The sequence below is a fragment of the Lytechinus pictus genome, chromosome 17, assembly GCF_037042905.1.
Source record: "Lytechinus pictus isolate F3 Inbred chromosome 17, Lp3.0, whole genome shotgun sequence".
In the NCBI taxonomy this organism is placed as follows: domain Eukaryota; kingdom Metazoa; phylum Echinodermata; class Echinoidea; order Temnopleuroida; family Toxopneustidae; genus Lytechinus; species Lytechinus pictus.
Window position 1 is genome coordinate 6,078,213 of NC_087261.1, and position 13,693 is coordinate 6,091,905.

Genomic DNA, 13,693 nt, shown 5'->3' on the forward strand with positions numbered 1-13,693 from the left:
TTTTGCAACCAAACTGAAATGGACCTTACCCCCTTTTGAAAAAAAAAAAATTTTCTTTGCCATTTTAGTTCACTTTTTGATGGGAATTTCAACTTTTCTTTGCTATCATAATTTTATAGAGCTACTAAAAATCTATACATAGAGACAATAAAAAAAAAATCAAATTTGATGAAAAATTGACCTAACCCCTTTTGCAAGTGAGCTCTTCAATCATCATCATCATCATCGTCATCATCACCATCATCATTATCCTCATCATCATCATATATATAAATTTGATAATCATCTACATCATCATCATTGTTGAAGGTTTGAGGGAAACCCATCAAAGATTGGATAAGTTAATTATTGGATTTTTTTACACTAGGAGCAGCTTCCCCATATGTATAATAAGATAATTAATGAAGTGTCATTTTCTCAAAAAGATGAAAATGATTTTTGTTGCACCTCCAATATATCAACAAACAAATTATTTCACACCTTCTCCGTAAAGATTTTTTTTAATAACCATGAAGCTTTAAAAAGGGAAATTTATGCATTTTGTACGACAACAAATAAAATACCATGTAATAGCTTGCCTAATCTCTGGTGGATTTTTCTCAAAACTTATCCAATGTTTCTTTATCATTATTATCTATTATGTTTCTGTTATTTTTACAACAAACTTTTCTTGAGGGTGAACTTTCCCTTTAAGATATCAGCATTACAGGCGAGTATGGCTCGGTATGCTCGTTGTAGCTAGCTGAAGTGAAAACGCTTGAGCATTGAGGTGCGAACACTGACAGAAAGAACAAGACAAGCTGAAAGGGGTTACAAGCAATTTTATCGATGTTTTAACTCTTCACATTTTGAAAGGTCGATTTTCTTTTCTTTTTTTATTCAGACAACAATAGAACGGAAAGACACGAGTATTAACTGTATCTAATCATGATAATGGGACAGGATAAAGTGAAGACTCATAAAAATTCCAAGATGGTCGCCAAAATAACCAACTTAAAACCCTAAACTGCTAAAGGACACGATGTGGCCATTGGCGGCGGAAGCCGAAAAATTTAGGGGGGGACCACAACATTTTTTTGACCAGTTTATCAACCAAAAATTTTAGGGGGGACGCAGGAAAAAAAAATTGACAAGCAATAAAAAAAAAAAAAAAAAAAAAAAAAGGTTATCAACTAAAAATTTAGGGGGGGGGGGACCGTCCCCCCACCTAAAATTTAGGGGGGACACGTCCCCCCCGCTTCCGCCGCCTACGGATGTGGCTATATATGCACATCAACTCATCAGTTAGACACTTCACGCAATACAAACAAATTTTTGGTTAAAAGAGGGAATTTCTGATGGTCAACGGGAGCCCCTATTTATTAGTGCCGTGGCTAAGTTTCGAACAAAAACAAAAAAACGAAACCGGGAACAGCACTATTCTTCATCATTTTTTTTATGAATCACATCTGATGTAGGTCCTATATACGTGTATGAATAAGTTCCTCATTTTTCATGCATTTTTTCATACGTTGCGTTTTTCATTTTAAGTTTTGTTTGCTTAGATGATGTAGTAGGTCCATGTTTAGATCAACAAGATGGCAGAATGATCAGGTCTATTTTGTTCCTTGTATTGTTTAAATTTAACGTCAGGCTATATACTCATATAAATGTAAAAGTGAAAATGTCTTCGAACGTAACAAAAAAAAAAAATGAAATAAACTTCTGATATAGGTCGAAAAACATTCCCCACCCAGAACCCCCGACTCGGAGGATCCGTTTCCTTGTCGAATCTAGCCGTTTCATTTTTTGTACCATTCGTCAGTGTTGGCAAGTATGCAAGATTTCCCTGTACAATGTACTGATATATACATGATATAGGCTTATTCATTTTCTCACGTATCGTTTATTGAAGCAATGTCCCTCAAAAGAAAAGCCCCTGCTTACAAAGGATTATTTACAGATAATCAGATTCCACAAAAATCAATATTCCTACAAGTGTTCATGTCTAAGCCTTACAACGCAAGTTAAGTGCTCTTCATGTGTTTGTGTGATATTAAACATCACCGTATAACGGTTCAGTTTTGGTATGAGGAGAGACGAGTATTTTATCACACTTACATGATAAGTTATCACTTGACCTACATTGTTTCAATTAGTCGTGATTGTATTTAAACAAGGCCCCCAAGAAAAAAAACACATAACAAAAACAAACATGAATATAAAAAAGAATGTCAAAACAATTTTGTTTTACTAATCGTGGCGGGGGGGGGGGGGGGGGTGGTTACATTTAAATTGATGTTAAATTGGGGGATAAATACAATGTAAACTGTATATCATGAGAAGTAATATTTTTGTTTATTGCGATATATATTTATATTCTATCGAGACCCTAAGAAGAACAATCTATAGAGGTCCTATCATATACCCATGTGAAGAATCACATTGATGGGGGGCTTTCGGGGCCATGGACCCCAAAAACGTTTTCACTAAAAAGATAAAAAACGGGAAAAAACGAAAGATAGGAAAGGAAAATGGGTGAAATAAATATATATTTTTTATGTCAAAATTTATCACAAAATTAGATTTTGGTATTGAGAAGCACATTTTTTTTCGCTCGCAGATTTGCAATTAAATCTGTCCCGTAACGCTATTTCAATGTTTGGCTCATTGCAGTCACTGTGGGGAATCGATAAATAAAATGATTTGGGTAGAAAGTTGCACATGAAGCTAATGGTACGCAAAGTGAAATAAAAATGATACCTCCATTGTATAAACAGGGATCCCTTCTAAAGACTAAACGAATGCATAAGTATGGATGCCAATTTATTGAATGATCAATCATGTTCATTGTCCGTAAATAAAAATCATATTATAAAAATGATGTATGGAAAATACAGTATTCGGATATTTCATTCATGAATTTGTTTCCTTTTACCACAACGGGGGTAATGAATTTGGAGCGAAATAAAGGATTTTATCCATGTGCCACGAAGCTGTATTGTCCACACGAAAGGACCACAAATGCTGGGTTCCCACGTGAATGAAAGTCAGTGACTTTTTGACGCAGGTGCATCACAAATTTATGATAACTTACTGAGCGGAAATGGTGCTCAATGGGACGAATATATTATGCCAAAGGGGTGTTTTGCTAAATACTTTTAGAGGGATGATATTATAGACTCGCGGCTCGGTGTAAAAATGGCAGGGGTAAAAAAAAATATGTCATGGAGTGATTGCCATTTATCTATCCACTACATGAAAAGCCATATTTCTATTGATATGGCATTAGTTTTTATTCTCCCCGTAGCGCGTATCTCCACGGAAGTGGCCGCCGTAAGGGGGGGGGGGGGTGTCTCCAGTGATCAGCAATACATTATCTTGACCAGACCCCACCCCAGAAATTATTATTATCCCCAAATCAACGTTGGATGCATGGGGTGGGGCCGGGTATAGTTACAAACCATGATGGTAAGTCGGGCTGATGGGGGGGGGGGGGGGCTGATGCTGGGGCAAGCACGAACACTTCCCCTCTTCTTTTTCCTTCTTCTTTTCAGTTTAATTCTTTTTTCCCCTCCTCCTCATACATCATCATCATCACCACCATCGTCATCATAATCATCATCATCTTCATCATCATTCATCATTATATTCCTCTTCTCCTTCTTTTTTCTCACATAAATTCTATCCATCTCCCGGCCCTCTCCCTCCTCATCCCTTTCCTACCCCCAAACTTTTGCACGTTTTGTGCTCATTTTGCTGTTGCTTATTGCGTTTTTCTGTTTATTTTTTTACCATAAAATAAGTTATGTTTTTTTAAAGTTAAATGTAGTTACTCAAAATAGAAATAATGCCACTAAGGATAACATACAGATAGAATACAAACTTTTGAAACCATCCACAATTTATAGGGAGAAACACGCGAGGTAAGAAGAAAAATCAAATCCCAAACGCTGAATCTGTCCCAGGCACTTCCCTGCCTCACCCATCCATATTTCACCCCCACCATAACAATGAAACAGTCCACGCTATCACCACATTGATCACACAAACTTCGCGGACACTTCAAAATACCTGTCCCAAAGTCCGCCCGAGAAAACTCCATCATCCACCAGAAATTGGGGGTCGATTGGTATATTGTGTAACTTGGCTCCATGCCCGCGCTTCGGTGTAGACGTACACTGTACAGGTGAGCAAGATTCACTGCGGTTATGGATAACCTTCCCTGGGAATTCCATTAGGATAACCCAAACGTTTGGATAACTTCTTGGAGTTTTAACCAGACACGGAATTACTTTAATTTGTGTATTTTTTCCACTTGGATTGCATTGATCTTAAAACGGAAATTTGAGTTCTTGGTGGAGGAGAAAAGAGGCTGTGAGTTGGAGATGCATCTTCGATTTGGGAAGATGGAGTTTGTTCTGCTCCTCTGTGCGGCTGTTACCCTGTGCAGCGGACTGTCGCCCCCGGTGGAGGGCCAGCAAGGTGATGATGCGAACGCATTCAACCCTCGCGGTAAGCTCAAATTATTCCATCTCGCTGTTCATTTTTAATGTTATACCATATTGATCTCGCCTAACCGTTAGCGAAGCACATAAGAAGCAATCCTTACTTCATCAACCTAATTTTTGTGATGTACACTTCAATTAATATATGATTAATGTTTGCCATTATCTTGTCTTGAAATCAGCTTGAGTATAAAAGTTTTAAGAGTGCAACGGCATCCGGACCTTATTTTTGTTATGCACGTGTGCTGAGCGAAAAACTGCACCGAGAATATACATATTTTTTTTGAGGTCATGGAAGTACGAAATCTCGGGAGTGAGCTAAAGCTAGGAGCCTGGGGCTAAACACAGTCTTCTGTAAAACGTGCTTCGTATCGTTCATGGTCCATTTCATACTTTTAAAATTCTATTCTCATTTGAACAATTCTTTGTGGTTTGAACTTTGTATGGTTAGAGCGGAAATTGTCGTTTTCTGCTCAAAATAAGGGAATCCTCTCGTATTATGTTGATGAAATTAAATTGCTTCACGGTGGTGGGATATGCACACAAACTAACAACTAATGTCTCTGTCTCATCACGTTTCTTAATCATTTTTTGTTGGCTGTTTTTGGTTCATGAGGAGGCCAAGACTTGAAGTTTATCCATGACACTTACAAGAATACTTACCTCATAATTCTGAAGTTTGTTGATTAGCCTAACATACATATATATTGTTTTTCTTAGATATATGATCATTATTTGATGTGATTGATATATCGGGGGGGGGGGGGGGGGGGGGTAAGTAGAAATACATATTGTTTGAAAAGAAAACAAATCAAAAATTATATTTATCAAAATGATGTTATGTTTGAAGAAGAACAAAAGTTCAGAAATGCACAATAGACCTCTTGGACTTGATGTTTAAAAAGTGAGAAATGTTCTAAGTGTAACTTGTGTGTCTTCTTGAATATTATTCCAGTTGCTCTAATCTAATACTTGTTTTGTTTTCACTGAATTTTGTCTGTTACATGTAGGCTTACATGTTTTAATCCAAACATTATATGAGAGTTCAAAAGACAAGGTAATGGACCTGGGGCCCGTTGCATATAAGTTTACTACTATGGTAACTTTGCCATCCAATGGAAACTACCATGGTAACGCTGACCAACAGCCAATCAGAATCGAGGATTCCTTGCAAGTTACCATTGCATGTCAAAGTTACCATAATGGTGACTTTTATGCAACGGGCCCCTCGTCTTTTTGTATGCTAGTTTTCTTCTGTTACTGTGTCTTTCATTGAGGTCTAGTCTCAGTCTATATTAACATTTTAACATATTTAATGAAATATTCAAAGAAGTTTTTATTTCCTTATCCCAATAATAACCCCCAAACATCCTTTGAGAACTGTACCATATTTTAACAAGTAGCATGACTTGCAAACCCCCAAAATACTGGACAAAAAGCAAGTTGAACTATCTCAACTTAATTTGAGAAAATGTTTGAAGAGATTAAAAGACTGTGGGCTAGCCTGATCAATGTTGAATCAGCTTTAGAGAGAAAGGGGTTTCATTGATCTACATGACAAGCAGGTACCATTTTCTCCATTCATCAGGACGGAGGGAGTAAAGAGAAGTGCAAACTTTGCTTTGAATTCAAATGAGCCCTGCAAAACAGTTCCTGTATGTTCCATGATAGGCATTTTGTCTCATGATTGCTTTAATACGATGAAAGAGCAACTTCTGCTTTTGATATATGATTCTATTATCAGACTGTGTTCTCCCGGGCCTTGTTACACATACTATTGTGGTAACTTTACCACCCAATGATTGGTGACTTCAAATAATTGGTTCCTTGAGTTTGATTGGCTGTTGAAAATCCTTACCACAGAAAATTCCATTGGATGACAAATTTACCATAAATTGATTTAGTAATTTGTTTTATGCAATGGGTCCATTACGATTACTAGACAATACAGATTTTACCTTTGGGTGTCAATCAGAATATTAATGGAATAAAGTGAAGACATTATTTTTGTAGTATGATACATTCCATTTTAGGTCCATGATTCTGCTAAGCCATAGTTTTGTGTCTTTTTATCTTTAGAGGACATCATATACCGTACATTGGAGTATAGGCCTACATGTACACTCTAAAAAAATTAAAATTGTGGGTAAAAATGCTCCATGAGGGTAATTGTGTGTCCAACCAACATTGGGCATTTTTATTTATCCAGTGTGATGAAAATTTTGCCCATTCTAAAGTAATAGCTGCTTATTTTTAACCTTACTGGACAATATGCTTTCCGCATTGGGTGAAATACTGCCCAAAATTGGTTGGACACATAATTAACCTTGTGCTTGTTTAAAATTTTACCAAATATTTTTTTTTACAGTGTATGTGGACTCCTACACTGTTACTGGCATAACTTGTGCCCTGAACCCCAAATATATCTTTAGTGTAGGCCTACCTTTACATTTTCATGTCCCCCTCTTCTCTCTGTCCAATATGTTATTGTTCTACGAGTCCATTTCCTTTCACTGCTCAATTCCCCCCTATCCTACCAAAGAATTTTCAACAAACTCCTTCCACCCCACCCCACTCTCTGTATTTACCCCTAGTCCTTCAAATTTAGATAGTGTGTAAATTAGGCATTGGTAAACAGACAGGGTCTCTAACTTTACTCAAGGAAGAACGTGAAGTGGAACGGAACAAAGATTCCTTCCCCTTCTTGACCACAGAACAATTATCACCACAATAGTGCTTATGATTAACATAATTTACTTAGTCCAGGCATATTGTAATGGAAATGGTCTTAAATCTCTCTGCTTTTTTATCAGTCTCTCCTCTTTTGTAAAGTGGGTTTTTTGTTATTATGTGAAATACTTACACCAGTGCATGATCTTTAGATAAGTTGGATCATTCACTTGTGGTAGGCCCTATCATGTAAATTTGTGGAATATTTAGATGGATCCCTTTTTAATGTTTTTTTCATTTTGCACTTTTGAGGGAGAACAGAAGAAGAGGTGGGGAAGGGGGTGTTAGTAACAATACAAGGAAAACGTAATGCTGGATCAGTTGAGCTGATGTTTCTATTCAATGTAACTGCCAAAGTTGAAAATCTGCTACTGCCATGGCAACCAATGAATGATTTGACTCATGAGTGCATTACTAAATTAGATTCTATGTGATTTTGATCCCTAGTAATTTGAAAGATTTGATATATAGCAGATTTTCTGTATGTTTTAACAGAATCCCAGAAACACTCTCATCTCTCAGCTTTATAGAGCAACTTTGTTTTGTGGCCAGAGAGTATTTAACTATAGAAGACCAATTAATGTTCATTCATGAAAGTACTTCAATGTTCTCTATACCCATGTACTTTTATTCATTTCAGATTTCCTTTATAATAACAAAAATAAAGGAAAAAAACTGATGTGACCAATGTAAACTTTAACCACTTCCCCCTAGAAGGATAATTTGTTGAGGTCCATGCTGATTTGACCAGTCTATTAGCAGCAGGGTACTACATTATCAGCACATGGTTCGCACCTTGGGAAGGAGGTTGTCCTGTGAGATCTTACAGGCCCTCACTGAAATGCCAATCAATTAAAATGAAAGATGACAGTTATCGAAGAGGGATAAGAGACGTACAGTAATTACAAGAAAGTGGAAAAAATGAAAATGTTTCAAATCCTGGGCAGTGGTGAGAGAAATTTCACATAGTTCTGACTTGCCTCTTTTAACTTAAAAGGGTCATTAGTACATTAATTCAATTAAAAATAAAGGCATAATTAGAAAAAAATTATGAAGAAGAGAAGACAGAGAGTAGAAACAGACATCGGATAAAATCACATCTTTTCATTCTTTTGATACCCCTGTCGATTAAAATGGGTAATTTGTCACATTTTAGTGCAAGCCTCTGCTGGTTATGATCAGAGTATTTGCCTATAGGCCTAATTAACGATACAAGTCTGAATTATGTTAATATTTCAAAGAGTACTGCTGTCTGTACATGGTAGATTTGACAAACTAGCACTTCCCTTGAATTTGATAAGAATATCATTTCCCACAAACTGGAAAAAATGAAGAAAAGTATGAGGGAATCATGGTTCCTTTGTGCATGAACCGACATCAGTGATGTATGTTTTGCTGAAGAGCAGTATTTGAACACCTGAGAAAAGTTGGAAAGAAGATCAAAGGAATCCTATTGCTTCCCTTTTATCAATGAAAATCCTGCCTGTAGCCATGGCCTGTTGGACCGGCGACCCATATGATGAACAAATGAGAGAGAAAGAAGGGGAATAATATAATTTTTTCATAAGAATACTAATCATTCAAACAATTCATCCCTGTGAAAGCCGCTTTTGGCGCTTTTCACAAATCTCTTTTCGGCAACTTTTCAAGTCAAGTGCAATCAGTGCTACTCTTCTTTTTGATCCTGTTAAATGCTGAAGAGTCATGCGGCGGTCGGCTTGTTGTCGGGCCGATCATTTTTAGAAGGGGTATCTCCTAGATCCGTTCACTGTATTTGTCATGGTTCGGTGGAATGTTTTGTGGCTATTTGTTTTGTGTACATTTGTTGAGTCTTGATTGAAAATTTGTATGAGTGCTTTGTGAGAAGGGAAGTAGGGGCTGGCGGGCACGTGAGTGTGTGTAGCCTGTGTTCTGTAGCCAGGGTTCAAAGGAATTATTTTCATGAGACGGGCCATGCTTGCCAGCATTTATTTTTTTTGCCGCGATTGATGTGATGAATTAGCATTCAATATAAAGCCCATCACAGTTTTCCATTTTCTTTTCCAAGAAAATATTAGGCCTCTGCCTATTGGTCTCTAGAAGTTTGGAAAGTTCAACAAGTGATTTTGGTCATTTTATCAATTTTTTCCTGCATTGCTGTATTCATATACACTATGATGATTTTCCAATCAATTTTATTTTTGATTCCTTTGGGATAAGTCTAACTTGTATGTCAGAGGAAATATGACAGTTACAATGAATCATTCTCAAATTAATAATTCATGTTTGTTGCATTAAAAAAAAAAGATCAATGATAGCTTCTACATGTAGGCCTACATGTATGTCATTGAGTTTTGTATTTGAAATATTCACCCTGTCACTGGTACCTGTTGTTACCATTCCTATGTTGGGGTTGTCCAGAGCAACTTTTACAGAACCGATTTCAGCAACACCCCCTCTTTCTCCCCCCCCCCATTTTCATCGGTGACCTACATATTTGAATTGTGACAATTGCCATGTCATACCCCTTTCATAAACCCAATTATGCGGCTAATAGCAGCATAATTTGGTCGTAAAATCGGAGGAGGACCAGAGTTATGCGCATTATTTTGATGCTGCAATTATCTGCATAATAGCAGCATCGGGACAAGATTTTGAGTTTATGAACGTATTTCCAAATAATGCGGATAATTGCCATGGTGCGGTCACAAGGTCACCCTTTTCCAACACAACCGCATCGGAGGGGGCGTGTCCAGTTGTCATGACGATTATCCGCCTTTTTCAGGACGGGCGCTCATAAAAATAATGCGGATAATTTTCGGAGTTTGTGAACGCAATTTTTATTGAATTATCCGCATTACTATTAGGCGGCTAATTGGAGGATAGGTTTATGAAAGGGGTATTATTTGACAGTGTACATGTAGTTAGTTTACATTCTTAAAGGATTCTTGTGATCAGTTGGTCTAATGACAGGACAGACCAATCATCACTAACTCTTTTGGTTCTTCCAATTACCATGGCAACACACTGCCAAGGGTACAGCCAGAGGCCCATGTTGGCATCAAATACTTTTAGGTTTTGTATGGTCATCCTCCATGTAGACCCCATGTTTATAATTAAGATGGACATACATGACATGAAAGGTATCGAGGAAAGTTTAGTTCTGGTTCATGTAGCATTTTTAGACATAACCTTCACTGTGAACATGGCCATCATCAATGTTAGCCTCAGGCACAGGTTTTGTCATCCTTCTCAAGATCAAGTTCATTCCAAAACCTGTGAAGTCATGATGAGTAAGGAAGCAGATTTGGGATCACCTAATCCCCTCACTCATATGCTCTTTACCCCTCTTTTAATCCCTCTGTACCCACTCCTTAAGCTTTCTATCACCTAATGTAACATGAGCCTCTGTATGTTCAAATAAGTCAGAAATATTCACCAAGCTATAAATAACATTGCCCTCTCAGAGTTACCCCAGGGCACTGGTTCTTCAATCAGGAATTAATAATGATAAAAGGAAGAAGAATTTTTAAGAAATAAAGTAAATTTCGCCCTGAGCTAAAATAATTGTTCAAAGGTAAGATACAATACATATAAATAAATCCAATTATCAACTTGTAGTTTATTTCATTGCTGCATGACACTATGATGCATCTGCTTGCATCACATTGATATTTTAGAGATATTCTTTTTTAACAACAGTCAATGAATGTTCAAGAGCGTGAAGTTGCATTAGTGGTCACATTCTTAGATCTTCAAAAATCTTTTTAGAGGAGGGTCAACTGCATCTCCATAAGTAATAAAACTGATCATTTTTGTAAAAAGTATGTTATTGTAGATTTGTGGCATAAATTGATGATTTAGAGATCCCACCAAGCATAGCAAAATATTATTTTTGAATCAACTAGAGCAAAAAAGCTTAAAAGAAGTTGAACATCAACATTTTTGGCAGTAAAAGCCATAATTTATGGAAGCAAGAGTTTGACCTAAAACATGCCATCCATCACTTTGAGCTCTTTTTATTTTCAACTAAACCTGTCATTTTGGATGACACTTTAAATCTTTATTTTTGAACACTGACTGCATCAATTGTAACCTCTTCTTTTCCCCCTAACCCCCCACAAGCACATTGACTGGGTTCATTGATAAACTGGTATCCCTTCCTTGAAAACATTGATGGTTTATTTTTGCTGTATTCGTTGACAAACAATTGCTGACTGATTTATTAAATAATTCCATACTGCAGATTTCAGCACTACTTACTGATTTACTGTTAGGCAGCTCCACAACAGGCAGGTTAACATGTCCTTTATACAGCCTCTATGAATTACTGTGAACTTGAAAGTTGTATAGTATGTGGTGTTATTACCATCTTTCTCGGACCTTGTAAGTTTTTAAAACCAGCACAAGTCTTACTTTCTGGCAGGCTGTTACAGTAACGTAAAGGTTTTGGGTTGTCATACTAAGAACTGGTTCAGAAAACTGTCCTGCACAGCAAAAACTGTGGTGTTAACAGGTGTACATAGAGGACCACACCAGCTATTTTACACCGGTGTTAAATTGACAGTGTTAGTTTAACACCTGTATGTGTTATTACAACACCTTTGGTTGTTACATTTACACTCTTTTGTGTTATGTTCAATCTCTAGGGTGTAATTTTAACACATCAGGGTGTGGTCCTCTATTTAAACCAACTGGTGTCAGTTTTAACACCACAGTTTTTACAGTGTAACATGTACATTGGACAATATTGATGATGACACTTGGTTTTTTGTTTATTGCATTTTATGGCACTGCAGTAACTTCATTGGCTCAATAATATTTCAAGTAGCACTCTTTACTGAGTTCATGACCAGGAAAGAATTCAATGTTTAATGACTAAATCTTTTTCGCCCTCTTGGTTTGCAATTACGATAATGTGAGGGAGAAATGTCGAGAAATGAGACATTGTGCGTCAGCATATTTGTACGTCAAATTAAGATGCAGATTAACCAATAATGCATCAGACAGTTGGGGTAATAATCACCTGTACTTGAGCTTTCAGGGGTACTACCTGACGCACCCTAAAGGTGAAGTTCGTACCCCCATTGACTCCTGGAAATTGAATTAAGATCTTAAATGAGAGGAACACCCATAAACCATCCATCAAAGCTATTACTGTCAATTTAGAATACACCTGAATAGTAGTTTTCCTGAGCAGACCTAATATGAATATTGTGGAAGTGTAGATGTATTGTGTAGTGGGCAATGTGATATTTTTTTAGAATTGAAACACACTGAAGCACTTTACGTTTTTAGCATGACATTAATCTCCATGTGCCTCTCGCCACCCAGCTAGCCTTCATGTATGTGAATCTCATTGTTGCATTGAGTGAATTGACTTCTTATTTCTGGGTCTCTTCCCAGGGAGTGGATGGGTTATTTTTTTAAAGCAGAATATACTTAGTTATCGACAATTACTCAAGTTTTCATTACTCATTTCTCAGTCTTATCAGGTGTTGCAAGAAACTTACGATCAATTGCAAGTCTATTTCGTTCTCTAAATCAATCATATTTCCTGAAATTAATTGCAAATTTGAGATTGATTGCTGATATGTTCCTTTAAACAAGGAGTGTAATCTGATTTGCAACAGCTGAAATTGATATATAGATTAATTGTAAAATTTCAAGGAAATTGACTTGAACACCTCGTTAGTCATACAGTCTGAATAATGAGACTAAGTCCTGATCACCTGCAAGGTTTTTATTAGAAGTCAATGTCAGGTTGTTTCACCTCCCATGACATCAGCTATTGTTACCTAATTGCTATGATGTCTCATTAACTCGACGTCTGGCTACGACTTCCAAATCGACTTTGCAGCAATTTCCCTTCCCGACCAGGGAGATAGTCCTGTGATCGGGGTTTCGATGACGTTCATTGAATTTTTCCCCCTTTTGTTACATGTCAAAGTTTATAAAAGAAACTTTACCTCAGCCTTTTGCCTCCAGCCTTTTACAAGCACACAAGCATTCCAAAGAATAAAATAAATTCCTGCCAGGTACCCATTTACCTCACCTAGGTTGAGTGCGGCACTATGGATGGATTGTAGATCAACTTATATGCTTTTCACATTGCATTTCCTTAACCCCATACTATCTTTTTTTTATATTCACACTGTCTTTCTTAACCCCATACTATCTGCTTAGCCGGGGTTAACGCTTTAACCCCGGACTATCCCACAGCTCATGAATATTGATGATTTTACCATACATAGCGTGATTAACGTGCAATTTCGACTTCTGTGATTGGCTATTGCTTAGCCCCACTTTTGCTTAGCCCATTTTCGTTTCACACTGCATCTCTTAGCTACGCAATTGTGGTGCTAGCACCACAATAAGCCGGCTAACCCTGCTTTTTTGCAGGGCCAGATAGTACCGTACTTTTTACCGTGCTAGCCCACTTTGCTAAAACGTAGTGTGAAAACGAAGTGGGCTAAACTTAACCCCGGGAAATTCTG

The 13,693-nt window shown here is 37.2% G+C and overlaps 1 protein-coding gene across 1 annotated transcript in view; it reads left to right on the forward strand.

Annotated features, from left to right (window-relative positions):
* Nucleotides 1–4,367: 4,367 nt before the first annotated feature.
* The window catches only part of LOC135157224 (laminin subunit alpha-2-like), a 73,645-nt gene continuing 64,319 nt past the window's right edge, over nucleotides 4,368–13,693 (forward strand). The window contains exon 1 of the mRNA XM_064112172.1: nucleotides 4,368–4,494. Within this exon, the coding sequence (XP_063968242.1) occupies nucleotides 4,368–4,494 (127 nt within the window). The remainder of the gene's footprint in view (nucleotides 4,495–13,693) is intronic.